The 23,139-nt window shown below is 35.3% G+C and overlaps 2 protein-coding genes and 1 pseudogene across 2 annotated transcripts; 2 read left to right on the top strand and 1 right to left on the bottom strand.

Moving 5' to 3' along the window:
- Positions 1–2,048: 2,048 nt before the first annotated feature.
- Positions 2,049–3,726, top strand: LOC100797333 (berberine bridge enzyme-like 21; annotated as a pseudogene).
- Positions 3,727–11,626: 7,900 nt separating this feature from the next.
- LOC100776438 (berberine bridge enzyme-like 21) lies at positions 11,627–13,451 on the top strand. Its single transcript, XM_003546234.4, has 2 exons — positions 11,627–12,412; positions 12,540–13,451. Exons 1-2 carry the CDS (start codon positions 11,627–11,629, stop codon positions 13,365–13,367), a joined length of 1,614 nt encoding a protein of 537 aa, XP_003546282.3. The 3' UTR covers positions 13,368–13,451.
- A 7,573-nt stretch (positions 13,452–21,024) lies between these two features.
- On the bottom strand, positions 21,025–23,139 carry LOC100775893 (berberine bridge enzyme-like 21). Its single transcript, XM_003546233.5, has one exon. The coding sequence runs from the start codon at positions 22,862–22,864 to the stop codon at positions 21,230–21,232; it is 1,635 nt and encodes a 544-aa protein (XP_003546281.1). The 5' UTR covers positions 22,865–23,139; the 3' UTR covers positions 21,025–21,229.

The following is a 23,139-nucleotide window of genomic DNA, read 5'->3' as shown; positions in this document are numbered from 1 at the left end:
GGGTGATTGGCTTTGTTGCATTGGCACCGGGCATGAAGGCACAGTCAACCTGGAAAGCGGAGGCAACGGTGGTGACTGCACGGAGGAAGAAGATTGGTAGTGGTGGCTGGTTAACGGGATTGGCAGTTTTAGAAAAATGGCATCCAGTTTGGATTCCATGGAAGCTTGGGTCACGACGAAGCGGAGTTGAGCTGCAGCAAGTTTGGCCATGGCGGCCTCGAGGTGGTCCGCCATTTGAGATGTGTGTTGAAATGGAAGGGATGAGTCTGACAGAGGTGGTTGCTGATGGAGGGTAATGTGGAGAGGATGCAATGAAGAGGTGGTTTGGCGGGTGGTGTGGGTTGGCATGGCAACCATGGAAGGCAGTCATTGGAGCTCAATGAAAGCACCAATTGTTACGCACAGAAGCATGAAAAAGAACAGTCTAGCTTCGAGGGCTAGGAACCTCCATAAGAGAGAAGGATAAGGAAGAAAACTTGTATTATTTTTCTGTTCTTCTCTATTACATACTAAGCATCCCTTATATAGATAATAGATGCACTAGCCAAGGGTGCTGCTACGAAAAGAGAAGGTGCTAGAATGCGAAAAGAAAATAATAGAAAAGTGGAAAGGCGACAATGCAGTGCTGCACGATGGGAAGCAATATGCCAATAGCATATTTCCTATGAATCAATATCCTCCTGACAGCTCAGTACCTTCTAACAGATTCTGTTAAAGGAAATCCACCAAGGGATTTGTACCCTTATTGGTGCTTTTTCGGGTTTGTTTTGTCCCTCCTAACATCGTTGGTATACTCGGCTTCCATATATGACATATGCTAACAAATAGTTTTTTATTTAGAATACTTTTTACTTTATTTGACATAGTTGATAGATTTTTTAATTTGCTAACACATAAGGATGAATTTCAATGATCTTATTCTTAAGAACCACTTTAGCGCTTCAAATTCAATTCAATTTTTTCTATCCATGACAGGGAGTATTGTAGAAGAAAATTCGTTCTTTAAGATCACACCCTTTCTATTCTTGCCATTATCTATTTAGAGGGTGAGCCATTGGCTTCAAATTTTCTCTAAGTACATTTTTATGTTATTGCTTCTATCTATATAATCCTATCCTAAGCTAACTTATATCAACTCCTTTGCAGCAACCAAAACAACACACAAGGGAAAGGAAGATCAATTGGAACATTATTTCAAAACATGAAAGTAGCAGCAGTGCTTTCACGTTAACCTAATTTCCAGCAAAAGCATTGAGGGATCTCAAGAATGAACTCAAAAACTGGCAAATATGTAAGCTTATTTGTTTAAAATGTTAGTTTCTATTACAATTTGTTTAAAATGTTTCTTAAGACTCAATGAGTATATTTGTTCTTAAATGTTAAGAAAATATATTAATAAATATTCATAATTATTTTCACAAATACAAATCAACATGTGTGGATCACACGGATTATTATACTGGTTAAAATCTATTTTCGCTTTTATCACAGCATAGTTAATAAGCACCCACTATACAAAACAAATATCCCACAAATCAGGCAAATAAGACATATCAAAAGCTAATAACTCCACCAATCAAAAGTCGCCCCTCTGCACACTAAATATCTCGTAGTAATAAATGCACCCCGAAATATATGCATTCAGACATGGTAACCACCCTACACACTAAAAGTGAAAGAATTCGTTGAAAATTATTGAATCATACCCGCATGCATGTTCCAGGATTGGACGACCACTGAATGAACGAATGCTTGAATTTATGATCATAATTACGAAGCCGGCCCCAATAGTGATATAAAAATCTGTGGGATCAAACTCATCTTTATGTAAAAAATTTCCCCTTAACCCTCCACCAAGTCACCATACAATAACACACATAATGATATCATGAGATGACAGAATTTGTGTGAAATTATGTGTAATTATTATATTATCGCGTTTTATTAGCCTGTGATGAGATGACAGGCTAATAATACGGAATAATATAATAATTGCACATAACTTCACAGATTCTGTTATCTCGTCATGATATCATTAACACACGACAATGGCAAAACCTAGTTTGGCCTATCTTTTCACTGCTTTTGTTTTTCTGTCTGTTTCAACTTCGTCGGCACAACCCCCAAATCCCCCACTCTCTGACACTTTCCTTTCGTGCCTCACACAGCATGCAAACTCCTCAACCCCACACTCCAACATAGTTTTTGACAATACCAACCCTAACTTCACCACCGTGCTCCCAAACTACATCGCTCGTTTGAACACCCCCTTGACGCCAAAGCCGTTACTCATTGTCACTGTCCTCCAAGAATCGCACGTCCAGGCCACTGTAATATGCGCAAAAAGCACCAACGTTCAACTCAGAATCAGGAGTGGAGGCCATGATTATGAGGGCCTCTCGTACGTCTCCCAGAATCCCTTTATCCTCCTCGACATGTTCAACCTTCACAGAATCACAGTGGATGTAAAAAACGAGGTTGCCATGGGCCAAGCCAGTGCCACGCTAGGCGAGGTTTATTATAGGATCTGGGACAGCAGTAAGGTCCATGGCTTCCCCGCATCAGTGTGTCCCATTGTTGCCGTCGGTGGCCATATCAGCGGAGGAGGGTACGGTAACATGTTGAGAAAATATGGCTTATCCGTTGATAATGTCATCGACGCGCAAATTGTTGATGTCAAAGGAAATCTTCTAAACAGGCAAACAATGGGGGATGATCTCTTCTGGGCTATTAGAGGAGGCAGAGTAGCGAGTTTTGGTGTCGTAGTGTTGTTTACTATTAAAATTGTTCCCGTGCCTGAAACGGTTACCTTTTTCCGCGTTGACAAGACTTTGGAAGAGAATGCCACTGACCTTGTGTTGTAGTGGCAGCAGGTGGCGCCAACAACTGATGACAGGCTTTTCATGAGGTTACTATTGGCGCCCTCAGGGAAAACCGTTAGAGCCTCTGTTATGGCTTTGTTCCTGGGAGAGGCTAACGAGGTTCTGCCAATTTTGGAGAAGGAGTTTCCGCTTCTAGGGTTAAAGAAGGTGAATTGCACTGAGGCGCATTGGATTGATTCTGTTGCCTGGTTTAACGACGATCAGGGTTCTAAAAATGGTGCCAAACCTGAAACCCTATTGGTTCGGCAACTCAACTATGTTTCTGAAAAGAAAATCTGATTATGTTCAGAATGCTAATCCCAGAGAAGGATTGGAGATTATATGGAAGAAGATGATTGAATTGGGGGAAATGGGACTTGTGTTCAACCCTTACAGAGGGAAAATGGCTCAGATTCCTTCTGATGCGACACCGTTTCCACACCGTAAGGGGAACTTGTTCAAGGCTCGGTACTCAGTGAGCTGGAAAGATCCTTCACCTGCAGCGGCTCAGAATTTCTTAAATCAGACTAGGGAGCTGCACAGTTGCATGACCCCATATGTGTCGAAGAATCCCAGAAGTGCCTTCTTGAATTATAGGGATCTTGATATTGGTGTTAACAGCTTTGGTAAGAATAGCTTTCAAGAAGTTTATGGGGCCAAATACTTCAATGACAATCTTCAGAGGCTTGTCAAGGTTAAGACTGCGGTTGACCCAGAAAACTTTTTCAGGAATGAGCAGAGTATTCCTGTAAGTCCCAGCAAAGCATTGGGGAATCAAACAGTGAAGAATATTGCCTACTTAGACGTCTCTAACAAACAAAATTGTATGAGATTCTATACTACAATTTTTAATAACATTTCATAGCTCTTCAATATCACAAGTCATTTTCTAATTTTTATTAAATCATTTTATTCTCCTACTAAAAACGTGCTAAATTTTGTCATTGAACTTATCAATTTATCTTATTCTTTTATAATTACTGTTTATATTCATTTTAATTGAATATATTTGATTGTTAATTGACAAACAAAATTTTAATTAAACTCAACTATGAAATATGCAAACAAGGCAGGCCAACTGGAAGATGAATAGTGTGTGCATCCATGGTAGCTAGATGAAAATGACCGACTAGAAACAAAGCGTTAAAAATTACATTAAAATCATTAAAAAAGTAGTCGGGTGGCCAACCAAAGGCAGAGTTAATAAAACATCAACAATTTAAGAGTGAAAAGCTGAACAAGGATCTAATGGTTTGGAGTTTGTGTAAAATGTTTTATGATTAAGCTTGGAGACGGAAATTTAACTTTCTGCTGTGATTCTTCGGCAACAAAAATTCCCATTTCCTAACAAGTTCCCTGGATTGACATTCATGATTTGGAGTACAACGTGAAGAACGATCTTTGGCATGCTGATGGTTCATGGTTCGAAGTTGCATATGTCTTACACTAATATATACCCCTCAATGTGTCCCGTCGTATGTCTAATATTAGTCCGTGCCCAATAGAGGATATGCCAGATTTGTGGGTGTGGAAACACAACGTCTCTGGATTTTGTTCAATAATACTACACCAAAAGTTGTTTTTAGTGGCAATTATTTTGTCTTTTACCGGCAATAAGAATAGTCATCAATAATTTTACCAGCAACCGAGATATGGCGGGCATCCACGGTCTGTAAAGCTATTACCGGCAATTTTAACGATTGCTGGTAAAAGCCTCTTTTATTGCCGACACCAGCAATTTGTATGGCCACTAAAAAAGTTTTCCTCTGCATATTTTCAAACCAATTTCAACTATTGTTAATACTGACAAGCACTACTGTATGAAATTTAATGTGCTAATTTCAAAACCATTAATGAACCAGGATTCGAAAGAAGAAAAAAATGAATTAACATGGTGTTAGACTATTAGTCAAAACAAAAAATGAATTAACAAAACTAGAGTAAGATACACACATTCTATTAATATCTATGAGAAACTGGCTAGTTCTTTAACCAGAGAAGATGCAGAATTATTTGATAATGTGACTAAAAGTCTATAACTGTAATTCAATGATCATAATTTTACAAGCGAATGTTGCTTATTCAATTCTTTGATTGCAGGGCTTTGTAGTGATGACTGATAGGTATCGTTGAGTAGGTAACCAAAGAATGCCAAATATGGTAAACTGTTAACTCGTTAGCAAGTGTACCAAAATTATGACAAATAGTAAAGTACTCGAAAGTCCGAGTGTCGAATCCACAGAAACTTTATTTGTACTTAAATTAATACAAACCCAATTTAAAAACAATAGATAGATAATTTAAAATAAAGATAAGAAAATATAGTAGATAAGATAAAGATTTAAAAGAAAAGACAAAAGATTTAAAGATAAAAATAGAAGATGGAAAAGATAAAATATTTAAATTAAGATATGATAAAGATAAAAGAAAATAGAAGATAAAAGATAAGATAAGAAAAGTAAAAGATAAAAATAGAAGATAAAAATAAAATAAAATCAGAATTTGATAAGGTTTGGACCTGGTCTGCCTTGTTTGCTTAGGATGTATGAGTTTATGATTTTTCTTTATCAATTTAGGTAACTCTGTTCTATCCACATCTGTTCAATTAGTTACCCCTGATTCCTACAAGCTTATTTTATTTATCTATCTTCCAAATTCCTTTGCAAAGACTTAACAAATAAAATGCATGAAATATGAATGCTAGATCTTTGCAAGAATGCATGGGCATAAAATTATCATTCTATTCCTAGCAATGATTTTCTTATGAAATCCTTTCTTTTTGTTCTATTAGAAGTTACCCTCTTCCGAGGGTCTAACCCCTAGAACCAATGCATCCATACCTTCTTTAAATCTTATTTAGAAGTTACCCTCTCCCGAACGTCTAACCCCTAACACACTATAAAGATGAATAATGCAAGATAAAAGCAGAAAAGATAATAGGATAGAAACACCTTTGCATTGATAAATAGTGAGTACATCATACATCGCTTGGCTTTTAGGCCTGCGAGACCCTAACCAGGGATTTAGCCACTCATGATCATCGAGGGCTTTACAATGAATGGAGTATAAGAACTGATGGGATGGGATAAGAGGGGTGAAAGAAATGTAGTAAATGAAACCCTTAGGAGAGGAGGTTCTGTCATGTTCTCTTCTCTGCTTGGCTTGACTCTCTTTTTAGAGTTGTTGTAGTGGACGATTTGGGCTTGATGCTACAAATCTTCTTTTTTGATATTTTTTATATCTTTTGGATTTGTTTTGTTTGTAATCATATCTTCTTGAGATTTTTTGATATTTTGGATATTTTCTCTGAATCTTTTTTTTTTAATCTCTCATTTTCATGTCTGCAAGCCATAAATAAGAAAAATATCAAATCTTAATATTTAAGCCAAAGATAACTGCTAAATAAATATTTTTAAAAATATTTTTAATATATTTTTATTATCAAAATAACTCATATTTAGCCGTTGTGATAAACCCAACTCAATTATCATGTGTTAAGTATCCAATGGCTGGGACTTCCTTGAAAACCGATAAATTCTGCATTTCAGAAATCTTTTCAATTGCTAATATAGTCAGAATTCAAAATGAAATAATTGACTTGTATGTTTATACCTTATAATGTTCAGCTCCTTTTTCAACATTTGTTCCTTCAAGTCAGCTTAAATGCATGGATCTTTGCATAAGCCAGCTTAGAATTATCATGTAATAAAAGTAAATATAAAAATTCAACCATGGTAGGCTCTGCAATGCAAAAAATAATCTCTTGATAGTTTTTTTTTGGTGAAAATCTCTTGATACTTAATATAAAGCTTCAATGCTCTATCTGATAGATCTAGCAATTAAATAAATCATTCCTCCACAATTTTAGGGGTTAAAGAGAATCAGGGTAGGTATGGGCTTCCTTCCGGTATAGACAGGACAATTGAGAAAAAAGATTGAACTTGGTCACTACTTGTTTCAGAACCTCTGCGACAAGGAGATTCCTGCATGTAGAACGAAAATTCAAAAGCAAAATTAAGTATTAGTATTAAAGATAGACACGAAAGAAGCTAGAGAAGAGGATGTTGAGAACATCATATGGACAAAAGAAGCAACTTATAAGAATGTCTACAATTGATTAATGGAAGCACAAGGGAGGATGGCTCCTTTAGGAAGTTGGTCCTAGATTTTGTCAACTTAGATTACCGAAAAATGTTCAGTTCTTTCTTTCAAGTGTGTCATCATGCTAAACCAGTTCTTTCTTTATGCCATGCTGCATCTTTTTTTTTTTTTGGTGGCCTTATGCCATGCAGCATCTAAGACAATATGTCATAGTCTATTTTTGTGTACAATTTACTGCTAATTTATGGACACTTCCTCAAGTTCCTAAAACAGATTTGGAATTTTCACAATGGCTTCATGATATCATCACAGATTTGGAAGGGTGGTCCCGATCATCATGTGGAATCTTTGGTGTGTGAGAAACATATATAATGCTTTTTTTAGTAGTTGGAGAGGAGACTACTATTTCACTGTATGCTGAAGTCCACTAACTGACTTGCATTGATTGTTAACGACAGCGCGTGGACATGGGTTCAGGAGAGTTGCATGTTTCTCGGACTCCATCACTAAAATTGATATGGTTAAGGAGATTTTGATTACTCTTATTTGCAACAACACCTTCCTTATTTGAATAGATTACTCTTATTTGTATTTATTTGGATATGGATTGGAGTACTGTTCGCTGCAACACACACTAAAAGCTACGGGAAGGAAACTAATGTGCGGATGTTTTAGCTAAAATTGCACCAAGTTAGTGGAGTAATTAGTGGTTCTACATGAGCCACTAGCCTGTGTGAGCAATTGTTTGTGCATTATGCTATAGGAATATACTTCCCTAGGATTTAATTTGTAATTGCTTTGTTATGATTTTCTTGCTTATCTCTTGTAAAAAAAAAAAAAAAACTTTGACCCAAACATATGAAATCATAGTTGTTGTGTCCCTATTGTCATGTTTCACTCGTTAACTGCTCATACTTTTAACAGAAAATTAAATGATCATCAAGGGTAACACCTATTAGTGTCTATAGTCCATATCAGCATGTGACACTGTTAAAAAATTCTAGTTCTCTAAATTCATATTATTTATCAAACATAAAATTAATGTTAGGGACAAAAATAGTAATTTCAAATTTTAAAGAGATGAAAATCAAAGAAATATTTATAGAGACCAAAACCAAAATTCACTCATTAGAGGGAGAAAAATAGTAATTTCAAATTTTAGAGAGATGAAAAAACAAAGAAATATATTTATAGAATCCAAAATCAGAACTCCCTCATTTAATAGGGATAAAAAAATATATTTAAGCCTTAAATATATTTTTAATTTCAATATAAATTGAATGAGTCATTTTTTCACCACTATAATAAATATATTTTCAATCACCAATTAAAAAATAAAAATAAATTAATAAATATTTGATTTGAATCAGTTTTCATTTAATATAAAAATTAATTATTGAATAAAAAAATAATTTTTTATATCAGTTTCTCCACTAGGAAGCGAAAGTTGATTATGTCGATAAAAAAGATTAAATTACTAATTGTATATATTTATATGAAACAGATTTATAAATTATGTTATAGTTGGTTATTTATTAACATATATAACAAATATTTTTAATTAAAATTTAAATATTAAGTTAAAACTTAGTACTATTTTCTTTTCTAACGTTGCATAAATTTGAAAGCAAAAGTTGATTATCTAACCCTGAGGATGAAATCAATTAGTGATGACCATGTAGTTTTAAATGACAAAAAAAGTGTAAAGAATTCTAAGAAGGAAACATTATTCATTTTGAAAAATATTAAAATAAATCTAAGAAAAATTTGTTAGAATCTTGTAGATTATTTAGTTCTATATACGTTGTAACCATTTTGCTCTGGTAATTCATATAGCTTACATTAATCCCTTTAACAAAAATTTTCGTAGTAATGTCAGATAATGTTAGAAAATGATATATAAAAAAGTGGACAGAAAAGCAAACACAGGCACTGTGAGTGTCAAGGTATATGCCAGGAAGATCCATTCCTCCACTTTCCCTTTCACCTACAAAAGCCACTAACAAAACCAACATGTTTCCCTCACTTGAGCACCATTATTGTCACCTTCTGTTTGCTCTCATCAGCAAGCATTTTGGCAATAACTCTTCTTTCTTCCAGCAAAGGTCAATATGAATCCCAAGTTCAGATCATGGGACAGTGTTTGCAATCATCAAGGGAGCAAAAGGAAGAAGGGTGTTAACGTTCTTCGTGTTAGTCCTACTACTTAGATCATAGTTGTAAGCCTTAACCTTGAAGGGCAACCATGATCCTTTGGCAATGTATCCTACTATATCTCAGATATATTTCGCAGTATAATAAGCACTCCCATGTAAGCAATCTTGGCAATTAGTTCACTTTTTTTTGCTCTTATGTGCCCCTTTGCTCAATGGATATATTTCTGGGTAACATATTTTAATTGGTATCCTGGATTACCATAAATGTTGAAAAGTTCTACATGTTAAACTCTGCCGTGTAATCCTTCCAATATTGTTCTCAAATAATCTTCATGATTGCAGTTCTTTTGTTTTCTTATTGCAGTGTTTTATTTTGCATAAACTAAATTCGAATATGAATATATGGTCCTCATCTCTGTTAGCATATGTGAACTATAAGGGAACAACCGAACAAGTTAAACAAATGTTCAATGAAATATATGATCTTAATTAATATATATATATATATATATATATATATATATATATATATATATATATATAATATGCCACCATAAGTACATATAATTGTATTTACATGTTTAATTTGACTATTCGAGTCAGCAAAGTTTTTAACGTATAGTCTATTTATTCAATTAAATTTAATACAAAAAGTATACTCTAGCTTAAAAAGCAAAAGTTCGTGGATCGTGATTTATTGGAAGAATATGGGAAACTTGCAATTTGTAAACGTTGTTAGTTTACAAGCATTAGCTAAAAAATATTGCGATAGATTTTAATAAGACACCTAACTGATTATCTGTAGAGTGTGTGTATATTGTTTCCGTGTCCTACTTTTTTCTATCACTCATCTCAATACACTGCTTCACTGATTAATTCTTTCTCAAGAAATTAAAGCAGATCCTTACCATAAAGACATCAGTGAGGATCGGTGTATACATGCATGTCTGGCCTTTCCTATGCACCTCATTTATATTACTAATGAAACTTCATTTCTTGAAATTTCTTGGTCGAAAAAGGTGATGGTAGTAGTATTTTGTTGGTCAAGTAAAAAGTAAATGTTAGATGTGTAACATAACATGGCAACCACTGTATTTTTATTGGTCAAAAACCACCTGCACTGAAACAGGTCTATATTTTTATATGGTACGGTAGTAACTCCCCTTATATAATTATCTCTATCTCTATCTGATCTTAATTATTTTTTTATACACGTATTCCAAAAACACATTCCAAAATCAAACAAACAACTTTTTGTTATTTCAAATTTGTGTTCAAAGTTCAAACAATATTTTCCATATTTCAACTCGGGATCTAATATGATTTAAGCATATTACATTATGGCAACAAAAACGTGCACTGGATAATTTACATATATAGCTTCTGCTTTTGAAAAGATTTTGTCTCTTGAACTTTTATGTCCGTGTTGCTCAGTCTTAAAAGGCATAAATAATGAAGTATGAAAGCTGGGAATGTGGAGACAGCCAAAGTAAAGGATACATGATGAAGGGAACAAAAGTTGGGAAATGACTAAACTTACTTGATTAACTTTTATATATAGTCGTAATGATTCAATTGATTCACTTAACTTTTATACTGGCCCGTAACCACTGTCATTCTACCTGTTGTTAATGTGTTGTAGCTTTAGACTTGGTGCATGTAATTGATTTCCATGTAGAATTATACGGGAAAACCACTTCGTTAGCTCCAATATATATTAATAAATTTTAGAGTGCGACATATTAACGTTCGAATTCCATGCTGTCTTTAGTTTTAGTTAAGCTTCTTCAGCTGAGGGATTTTAACTGACTTGGTTAAAATCCTCTGAAAAATCTAAGTATCCCCATCACCAAGAACATGATTAGGAACTTAATTGACTTTGGGTTTTAAAGGAGAAAAGGGAAATGAAACAATTCAAGTAAAATTAGGATGATTTTCTCTTAGAAATATATTTTACTATGATATCGCATTGGAAGTTTAAATTTCTTCTTCTTTAATGTACAATGAATTGAATGTGATAATATGCTTTCACAAGAGAAAATAATCTTGACCTTACAATTATGATGAGGGATAAAGTTATATTTAAAAAAACAATATTTAGTAGCTAGCTAGTATACGTGTTCAATAGTAATTTTTTCATCTTGATGCACCATATTGGGTCTATCAACAATTAGATACAGGATTGATTTCTCATTTCTTATGGCTAATTAAATGGTTGGTACTTGGTACAGTATCTCCATATAATTAATGCCGGCTAAGCATGCGCAAACGGCAAAGCTCAAAGAAGAATCTTCATCACTCACTAGTGTCCCTCAAGAAAAGTATGGTAATAACATCTCGTCAAATTTTATGAAGTAATGCCAAAAAACATTGTCTATCATTTAATAATACCTTGGGCTAATGCGTCCCAACCTTTGTGTCTCTTTCGACATAACCGAACTTAGCCCGCACTATTTCATTTCATCTATAATTCAGAAATGGATCATGCATGCACTGTGCACCACCCAAATGGAAAAACCAAGTCCATTGGCCACTATTATGCTCCCCATTGTTATTGTGCTTTTGCTTTCACCCCATGCATCATATGCTGCCCAAGCAACAGAATCAGTATATGAAACTTTTGTTGACTGTCTAAGAAACTACATTAACTCCCCCAACATCTCTAACATAGTCTTTGCCCAAACCAACTCTTCCTATTCTTCCATTCTCCGTGCATACATTCGTAATGCCCGGTTCAACACCACCTCTTCACCAAAACCTTTAATCATAGTCGCACCAGTGCAAGAATCTCATGTCCAGACTGCCGTAATCTGTGCAGAAAGCATTGATATGCAAATTAAAACAAGAAGTGGTGGCCATGACTTTGAAGGCCTCTCATACATCTCTGATGAGCCCTTCATCATGCTTGACATGTTCAACCTCCGCAACATCACAGTGGATGCGCAAAACAAGGTTGCTGTGGTCCAAGCCGGTGCCACACTTGGCGAACTTTATTATAGGATTTGGGAGAAGAGTGATGTTCTTGGCTTTCCTGCAGGGGTGTGCCACACTGTTGGTGTTGGTGGTCATTTCAGTGGAGGAGGGTATGGTAACATGATGAGAAAATATGGGTTATCCATTGATCACATCAGTGATGCTCAAATTGTTGACGTCAAAGGTAGGATTCTAAACAAGGAGTCAATGGGGGAAGACCTTTTTTGGGCTATTAGAGGAGGTGGAGGAGCAAGTTTTGGTGTCATATTATCATACACAATTAAGTTGGTTCCTGTGCCTGAAGTTGTTACTGTTTTTCAGGTTTTTTAAACTTAGTTTGTTAGTTTTTATTAGTGGGAGGAATTTAAACTCATGAACTCTCCCTCTTTTTCTATTTTTTTTTTCAATCAACGTCAAGTCAACCTTATAACTTCTAATCGTTTTTCAGGTTGAGAAGACTTTGGAGCAAAATGCCACTGATCTTGTTGTGCAATGGCAACAAGTTGCACCGTACACGGATGAAAGGCTTTTCATGAGACTGCAGTTACACCCCATGATTTCGAACGTCGGAGAGAGGCACAAAACTGTTAGAGCCGCGGTTATGACTATGTTTCTGGGAGGAGCAGAAGAGCTTGTGTCACTTTTGGACAAAAAGTTTCCAACTTTGGGTCTAAAGAAGGAGAATTGCATTGAAATGAGTTGGATTGAGTCTGTGGTTTGGTGGGATAGTTTTCCAAATGGTGCCCACCCAGAAGCTCTACTTGGCAGAAATCTCAACTCAGCAAAGTTCCTCAAAAGGAAATCTGATTATGTGAAGGATCCAATTTCCAAAGACGGGTTAGAATGGATATGGAAAAGGATGATTGAGTTGGGACAAACAGGTATGGCTTTCAATCCATATGGCGGAAGAATGAATGAGATTTCAGCAAATGCTACAGCATTTCCTCACCGAGCAGGAAATCTGTTCAAAATTGAGTATTCTGCCAATTGGGAGGAACCTGGAGGTTCTGCAGAGAAGAACTTTACAACACAAATTAGAAGGTTACATAGCTACATGACACCATTTGTGTCCAAAAATCCAAGGAGGGCTTTTCTGAATTATAGGGACCTTGACATTGGTATTAATCACCATGATAACAATAGCTACCAAGAAGGGGAGGTTTATGGTTTTAAGTACTTCGATGACAACTTCTATAGACTGGCGAAGATTAAAACTGAGGTTGATCCCGGAAACTATTTCAGAAATGAACAGAGTATCCCAACGCTAAAATTGTGATACAGGGAACCCAGACGGTGGAACGGATCGGGTTGATAAATTTAATGGACATGTTAGTAACGTATGCTTCCAATGTGCACTTGATTGGAATAAATAATATATCCACTCATCTTGTAAAGTTTTTTTTTTATTCTTTCATTTATTTACAATTTCTTATACTTATCATAAGTTTGTCAATTTTGATGAAACTTAATATGTTTTTTTAAACTTAAATACGTTTTTATTTCTATAAAATAGCATGTTTTAATTTGGGTATTTATAAAAAAAATCTTTAATTTTTATCCTTCTAAAATTAAAATTATTATTTTTAGTTCTTATAATATTAACAAATTTTTGTTTTGATCCGGGCAAATGAAAGGTGTTTTTCAAACTAGTTGAATCCAATACACCTTTTTTACGGACCAATCAGCTCTAGTTCAGCATAGTTAAACATGGCAATTTTTTTTAAGAGTATCTTTAATAATAGATCTTATTTTGGGATTTTTAAACACTTTTTAGTGGATTCTGTGTGTCATATATGTGCATCAAGATTTTTCTTCTTTTTTGCTTTAATAGTAAATTTCAATTTGAAATCTTGAGGTACTTTTTGTGGGTCACACAATGGATTCTACTAGAATATATTTTATGAATTAATTTTCAATTAAATTTAAGTAACTAATTATAAATATTTTAATTATAAAATAACTAATTTAAAAATAGAAAAATATTAATAACTAAAATTTTTTTATGAATTAAAATTAAACCGATGAAAAATACATCACATTCAAAAGTAAAAAAATACAAAACATTGACATTCAACAAGAAAAATTAAATTTCATCATTGTTGTCACTGAAACGTCCAAATATGCTCCACAAAATTTATTTGAAGTTGTTGATGAATTTCTCTTGTATGCATATAGTGTCTTGTTTGAAGGTATATAGAAAAGTTGCGAAGAGCACTACAAGATACATCAACATTTGAAATCTCCTCATTTATTTGATCATAATCAGCATCAATATTATCATTGTATGTATCTCATTTGTATTCAACAATCATGTTACACAATACAATGCATGTCAATATAATATTTTTTATATATCGATGTGTCAATTATGCGATGGACAACATATAACTGTAAATTGAGATTTTAGCACACCAAATATTCTCTTCACATCCTTTCTTGACATTTTGTGAATAAATTTTTTTCTCTCCTTGTGACATGGGAATGGTCTTCACCAAAGTATCCAAATCAGGATAAACGTCATCTACAATATAGTATCTCATATTATATGGGGTTACATTAATTGTAAATTGCACTAGAGAGCTCAACCTTCCAAAATGTCATTAAACACAAATGATTGGTTTAACACATTAATGTCATCATTTGAATCCACAACTCCATAATAATGCATGTCAAATCCACAAGTCTTGTTACGGGACGCCTTCAAGTATTACTATGGGTTTGCAATGATCACTTCTACAATATTGACCTTGTAATGCAACTAGACAATTTTTCAATTTCCGATGCATGCAATCAATAGAATCAAACATACCTGTCAACCCATATGTCTCTCTAATTTGTAGTAGACGATTGATGTCGTTATTGTTTGGCCTTCCCAAGTATATATCCCACAATATCTCGTTCACATCCCTTACAAAAGCTTCTAAGCATTGAATTCCAGTGCATTCGGTAATTCTAACATACTCATTGACACTATCGACAAGTGATCTGTATGCTAATATATGAATTGTTGTAGTACACTTCTGTAATGGTGAAAAATCTTTTTCTACTAGTTGCATCAAATCTCATTTGAAAATACAGATCATGATTATTGATAGCGACTATAATTTGAATGAACAATTGCTTCTGCATCCAAAACCTTCATCGAAACTACCTCTTTGTGTATACAGAATTTTCAAAGAAGTATTCATTCAACGAGCGACTATGTCCGCCTTCACAATCACAATTTATATGGCGTCTTGATCGACTTTTATTCTCTACTTGTAGTCACACCTTGCATAAGTACCTCATGATTTGTTCTTTAGTGTTGTCTCTAAGTGTTTCATCAACAATTTGTTTCTAAATTGTATCAAAGTCAGAGTTTAGATCCATTTTACAAGTGAGCGGAGCTAGAGAAAAAAAGAAAGAAGAAGACTGCAGAGTTTGTAGAAAGGTGGATGATTGAAAGCAAATTTAGCAATTAAATAGCATCATTTCCAACGGCTAATTTTTAATTTCTAGTTTCACAATGATTACTTTTTAACGGCTAGTATCCCAACGACTACTTTTAAAATGGCTAGTTTTGTAACAATCACACTGCTAGTTACATAATTAAAAATTAATAATTAACATAAAGTTACAATATGAAAACTAATTAACACAAAGTTCAACATTCAACTAATTAAAAGTTACAATATGAATACTAATTAAAACTAAAATCGTTACAACATAGTGACTAATTAAAATAAACCTGCAACATAGTGTCTAATTAAAACTAACTTACAACACAATAACTAATTGCTAAGCTTTTTTAAAATATAATTACAAGTGATTTCATGTTTCTTGAGTTAATCTTTAGAAATGACAGATGTGTCCTTCATTAGAATTTCGTACAACATTGTTACATTCTTCTTCTCCTTTGCCTCTGCTATTCATTTCTTGACAACATTTTTTCCCTGATTACAGCTTCCATGTCTGACAAGTCCACAATCGATGAACCGTTGCATCTTCTTTCCACTTGATCTTCCTCTTGGTTGCCTTTTATCCCATTGGATGAGGGATTCGTGATGGTGTGCCAATTTTTGAAACCTCAATCGATATCTCCGGGTTAGATGACGATGAGTAAGCCCCAAAAGCATAAAGCTTTGTTCTTTTTGAATAAATTCATGTACATTGTTCTAACCATTTAGGTTGATCTTTTAGTAGTCACCATGCATGCTTTAAAGCAAAGTTGTTTCCCTCGTCTTCCTTCCAAATGACATATGCATGAATCATGACATCACTCTTCTTATAACCGTTTTTCTTCAAATCAACAACTTGTTTGTAATGGTCCTTGAACTTTTGAACCCCAACATTAATTTTTTGTCATCAAGATATCACTTGATTCAAGGTTCTCTCTCGTAGATTGCCATAAAAGTTGTTGTAATTTCTTATAACTCTTAACCAAAAATGCTCTCTTGATTGACCATCATCAACAATTGGATCCATTGAGACATTAAGCCATGAACCAATGAGTTGTGTATCATCTTCAATTGAAAAGTAAATTCGTGTTTTCTTTTTTGTAGAATTCTCTTTTCCTTCCTTTAGTGTGATATTTTCTAGCCAAATTTGGGTAAAAAATTATGGAAATTGGGTTTCAATTTCATCATTGGAAGGAGTTTGTGAACCACTAGAACTATTGGGAAGCATACGAAACACGACGAAATTGCTTTATGGCATTGAAGAAAAAGTTTGAGAACTTTTAGAATTTTCAGTGGAAAGAGATTGATTATTTTGCATAAAATTTATTGGAGATGGTGGCAAGGGAAAAAAATTAAGGAGTATTTTGAGAATTTTTTATTGTGGGAGCCATTTGATAATTTTGCAAATAATTGTAATATGCTTGCCAATGAAACTAATTTGGATCCATTAAGAATGAGAATAAAAGGACAATGAAAAATGGTGTGAAAAATATGATCACCAATGAGTGAATTTATAGGATTTCAAATGCATAATTTTATAATATTTTAATTTCATTAATTAGATTGTTTGAAATTTAAACAATTATCTTGATAAATTTTACACTAGCAAATGGTTCAAATTTGGTCATATGTCATTGGTGATGTCACAACCTACTCTACAATGGGAGTGTGGATGAAAAGCCTAAGGAGAGTCTTCCAAAAAGAAAAACGTGTGGGAGTCGCCACCAACGTTTATTCGAGGAAAACGTTAGAAAAACTAAAAAGAGGTCTGAGAATTTTGAAAATAAGGATTCGGGAGTGTTTACTCATGGGGAAGGTATTAGCACCCCACACACCCGTCACAAGGGACGGCAGTCTTTAATCGAGTGTGTAAAAACGTGACTTCAAAATTGTGTATTTTTCCTTTTTATTTTTTTAGGGTCGACAAGGGTGTTGCCCCGTATCCTCAGGTGCGATGAGGAATTCAGACCTATATAGTTCTTTAAGTCTGAATGTTTATGTGTTAAATTGATTTTTATGCTTTTGAAATATTTATTTTAATTGCGAACAAAAAAGTCATTTAAGTCGTTGGAACTTGAAACGATGTTTTAAATTTTGAAAAGCGGAGAGTATCATTAAGGCGTTGGATCCTAAAATGATCATATAAATTTGAAAAGTGGAGGGAATCGTTAAGGCGATGGACCTTGAAACGATCTCAAGTGATATTTGACAAAAAGAAGTTATTTATGAGTTGGTTTTATCTTGGTTTTGTTTATTAACTTTCAATCTCTTTAAAGACAACTTTACAACACTAGTGATCGATTAAGATTGAACTTTACAAAGGAAAACGAGATTGTCGATGATAGATGGAGAATATGGATGTGCACATAATAACAAAGGGGACCCCTAATAAGGGTACATATATCACATTCAATCCCTAAAAATAAAACTAACCGACGGTCGCACGAAGAACACAGAACAAGAAAACGACGTAAGGAATGATCGCGGTCGTGATTCGGTAGCGCCTCGGCTTCGTTTCCTCTTCTTTCTTCTTCTTCTTTCTCTCTTCTCTCAATTCTCTCCACTTCTAACCCTTGGAACCCTTTAAAACACCCCTAGGATGCCTATTTATAGGCAAAGGGTCACTTTGGGGCAGTTGCAGCTCGCCCAAGTGAGTTGAAACTTAGTGCTGAAGCAATGAGCTCACCCAAGCGAGCTAGAGCTTGCCCAGGCGAGTTGGTTTCTTCACTATGAAGTTATTTGGTGGCCCAAGCGAGCCAGAGGCTAGCCTGGGCGAGCTAAGGTCCAGGAAAACCAAGGAAAAAACCCTTTTGCCCCTTTTTTTGGTATTTTTCGCATTCTTGATCAAAACACTGAATGATCATCTGTTTCGCATTATAAATGGCGTTCAACACCGTAAGTCAACTAACAAGGATCAAAAGATCAATGAACGATAGTCCCCGGACGAAATTAGAGTATGACAGGTGACAAGCAACGATGAGATTCTTTATTTTAAAAAAACAAAACCTTTTCACTTTTCACGGACAAACACATTTTTCTCCCTCACACCCTCTCTTCTCTTTCACGCCCAAACCTTCTCTTCTCCCTCACACAGGCAACACACTCGCCCCCTTTCACTTCCCCTTTCCTCTCTACCCCACCACAAATCCCTACACGACCCTAAGTTCCTCTTTCCCATCCCATTTCCACGAAACCCTCCATGGCCCCACCCTCCCTCCACAACCACCCTCCCCCTTTATTGCCCCTTTCTTTTCCCTTTACATTCCCTTTTCTCCTCTAGCCCACCTTCCCTCCCCTTTACCTCTTCCTTCTACCCCCCACCCTCCTTCTCGACTAGATAGGGCCACCGCTGTCAGCACAGATGCTCTTCTCTCTCACATAACCTCCATCTCCCTAGTGAAGGCCACCACATTCCTCTTCTCCCTCATCTACCTCGACACCACCACAACATGCTCTTCTCCCTCATATTTGTGTTTCTAACTGTATTTAATTTTTAAATTTATTATTTTCGTTGTATTTTGTTGTTGTTATTTGGATTTGTTGTTGTGGAGGTGGGTGTGGATCTGTTTTCTTTTTTCCCCTCTTTGTTCTATTCATTGCTTCCTTCCAGAAACTATTAGGGAGAGAAGGAGTAAAAAATAATTTGTTTTAAAAGAAGATGCATATCTTTAAGGATCTTGTGGAAGATCTCATCCTCTAGTGTAGAGGTCCTAACTCCATCTTTAGTGGCAAATCTATTAAATACCGGATTTTAAGCTCAAGATCTAACACTAAAGTTGTTCTAAGAATCCACCGACCTAACAATTCAACTTAATGGCCCATGAACTTCCAACTTTGACTTATCCATGTTTAGTTTACCTTCCTATTTAGCTATTGCTGAAAATGAATTGGATCTCATGCTACTTGAACATGTAAATAGTTTGTTGACTTTTATCATAATTACTTTAAAAGTCAAACAAAAGATAATTTGTGAATAATAACAATGCAAAATTATTTTACATTATTAACACATAATCATTAAACTTATATAATAATAGGATTACAAACATAAAGCAAATAATCAGAGTGGGAGAAATTAATTAAATAAAGATTAATAATTAAATCCAACTTGCTACTGTAGCGCGCACGAGTCCAACAGGCCCATGGCAAGCTAAAAAGGGACTCATCTTTGCTTAAGTGATGTCTCCTTCCCTATTGGAGTGAGTTGTTTTTTTGTGCACATGTCCCCTATAGCCGCCAGCTAGCACAATGATTTGCAGTACTGTTGATTTGCTCGCATGGATTGATTAGGGGCATTAGGGTTAGTGATCATTCTCACGCTTCAAGTGGTAAACAAAAACATCTTGTGGTTATTATCGTAGTATTTAACTTGTCATCCTTGGATAGGGAATTGTTCTGCCATATCATGAGATATAACTCGTTCATGTCTATCTTGTGATTCCCCAATAGGAGATAAGATATATCTTTATGGCAAATTGGAGGCTTGAGTTGTAGTTTGTGGTTGGTGCCATTGGAGGCTTTGTGTGTCATTGAGATCAGGGTGAGAGTTGAATCTTTTGGGTCTTTCTTGGTTCATTATTACTTCTTGCCCTAATTTATACCAATATGGTTTTGTTGAGCCAGGACTGACTTATGACCAAAACAAGAGTTTGTATCATTAGTGTTAAGAGTAATTTAATGAAAAACATAAAATTAAAATAAATTTAATATTATTAATTAAATTAATTATTTTCTTAATTCTTATATAAGTAAAAAAATAATCTTATTTATTGGATTTAAATATAAACAAATTTAACTAATTTTGTCATATTTAATATTATTCATCCTAAAATATCATTTATTTAATTTTATTTTTATTTTTAATAACTCTTTTTTATTCATAATAATAAGTTCTGATGAAAGATATTTTAAAAATAATCTTATTTTTTATTGTAAAATTAGTTATTTTTGTTTTAGGAAATAATTATTTGGATATTACTAAACTAACCGAAATAAGTATTAATTGCACGTAACGACATTTTTGTCAAACAATTCCCGTGACTAGTTCCACTGAAATTGCTCGGTAATTTCGTATGTCTGGTTTAAACTAAAACAGGTGGGCTTATGAAATTCAATGAATTTGGTCAAAAATCAAACTAAATTAAATGAATAAAGTGGAGGAGTTAAAAATCCCTTGCAGAACATCACGCATTGAAAATTCATGGGACCACAAGACAAAATCTAAAGACAAAAACCACAAGAAAAAATAAGAACCACAAGATGTGGTCACTGGTCAGCCTGAAAAAGCAAGACCTCCACTAGTCACACAAGTATAGTTCGGATAATTCAACCAATAACGAGTACTCTCATATTATTATATTCATACTGGGATTTAACCAGTTTTCCTACCGCCCTGACACAAGTCTCATGATTAAATGCACAAATGGAGGAGCAAAAATAAACAGAAAGAAAAGAACAAATAAAATAAATGAAAATCCGTAAGCAGAACCTACCATATACCTCAACTTTAAAATTCAATGATATAATAATAATCAAATCAATTGACAAACATCACGGCCTATGGGCCAACTATTCATATAGAACTATAGGAACAAAAGAAAATGCCACAACTAACAGGAGCACTAAGCAATATTCTTTACTGTCAAACAAGGAAAAAAAAAAAAAAACTAAGCAATATTCTTCACTGTATCTGTATGATTCCCTATGCTTCGCCATGAAGAACAGGGATACTCTGTTCATTCCTGAAAAAGTTTTCAGGATCAACCGTGGTCTTAATCTTCACAAGCCTCTGAAAATTATCATTGAAGTATTTGGTCCCATAAACCAACCCTTCCTGAAAGCTATTCTCACCAAAGCTGTTAACCCCAATATCAAGATCCCTATAATTCAAAAACGCACTTCTGGGATTCTTGGACACAAAAGGGGTCATGTAACTGAACAACCTCTTAGCCTGGTTCGTGAAATTCAGAGCAGCACCGGGTGAAGGATCATCCCAGTTCACAGAGTACTGGATCTTATACAAGTTCCCTTTACGGTGCGGAAACGGCGTCGCATCAGAAGGAATCTCAGCCATTTTCCCTCCATAAGGATTGAAAACAAGCCCCGTTTTTCCCAACTCAATCATCCTTTTAAATAGCCACTCCAACCCATCTCTGGAAATAGCATTCTGGACGTAATCAGATTTTCTTTTGAGAAAACCTGCATTGTTTAAATTCCGATCCAATAAGGTTTCAGGTTTGTCACCATTCTTCAAACTATTGTCATCGTTCCACCACAGAACAGAGTCAATCCAACTCACCTCAGTGCAATTCTCCTTCTTTAACCCAAGAAGAGGAAACTCCTTCGCCAAAATCGACACAACCTCATTAGCCCCTCCGAGGAACAAAGCCACAACCGAGGCTCTAACGGTTCTTGTTCCCTTCACAACCTTCGAACTCACAGGCTGCAACAGTAACCTCATGAAAAGTCTATCATCAGTATTTGGCGCCACCTGCTGCCACTGCACGACAAGGTCAGTGGCAGTGACATTCGTTTCAAGAGTCTTCTCAACGCGGAAAACGGTAACCGTTTCCGGCACCGGAACGAGTTTAATAGTAAACGACAAAATGACACCAAAACTCGCTCCACCACCTCCTCTAATAGCCCAGAACAGATCTTCCCCCATTGTTTTTCTGTTTAGAAGATTTCCTTTCACATCAACAATTTGCGCGTCGATGACGTTATCAACGGATAAGCCATATTTTCTCAACATGTTGCCGTACCCTCCGCCGCTGAAATGGCCACCGACGCCAACAGTGGGACACACCCCTGCTGGAAAGCCAAGAACTTTACTCTTCTCCCAGATTCTGTAATAAACTTCTCCAAGTGTTGCTCCAGCTTCGACCACTGCAACCTCGTTTTTTACGTCCACGGTGATTCTGCGATAGTTGAACATGTCGAGGATGACGAAGGGTTCCTCGGAGATGTACGAGATGCCCTCGTAATCATGGCCTCCGCTTCTGATTTTGAGTTGAATTTCAACGCTTTTGGCGCAGATTACTGTGCCCTGGACGTGTGATTCTTGCTGGGGAGTGACGATGAGTAATGGTTTTCGCGTCGAGGAGGTGTTGAAACGCGCGTTTCGGATGTAGTTTTGGAGGATAGTGGGGAACTTGGGGTTGGTGTTGGCGAAGACTATGTTGGAGGGGTTATTTGTGTATTTGGTGAGGCATTGAAGGAAGGTGTTGTAGAGTGATGGGGATTCTGGGGCTTGTGCCGACACCGAAGTAAAGACAGTTACAACAAGAAGAAGAAGAAAAGTGGAAGAGAGATAAGCCAAACGAGGTTTTGTCGCCATTGTCGGTTGTGAATTCTATGACAAGTGTTGTTGGTGACTTCGGGGAGGGTGAGTGCGGTTTTTATATATACACTACAGGAAGTGTTTAGGACGTGTACGTTGGTCCAATTTTGCGACCAACAGAAACGTGAGGATTGTCATAAACGAGTTTTTCTTCTCCTTCTTCTTTTTTTTGGAGTCAACCAATGTGGTATGATTATCAAATAAGTTAGTTTTTTAAGTATGTGTGGGCAGGTATTCATTCTTGATCTAAACATAATAAAAAATATCTGTTA

The sequence above is a fragment of the Glycine max genome, chromosome 15 (genome assembly GCF_000004515.6).
Source record: "Glycine max cultivar Williams 82 chromosome 15, Glycine_max_v4.0, whole genome shotgun sequence".
In the NCBI taxonomy this organism is placed as follows: domain Eukaryota; kingdom Viridiplantae; phylum Streptophyta; class Magnoliopsida; order Fabales; family Fabaceae; genus Glycine; species Glycine max.
The sequence above is the reverse complement of the archived record's forward strand: the minus strand, read 5'-3'. Positions and strand labels throughout refer to the sequence as shown.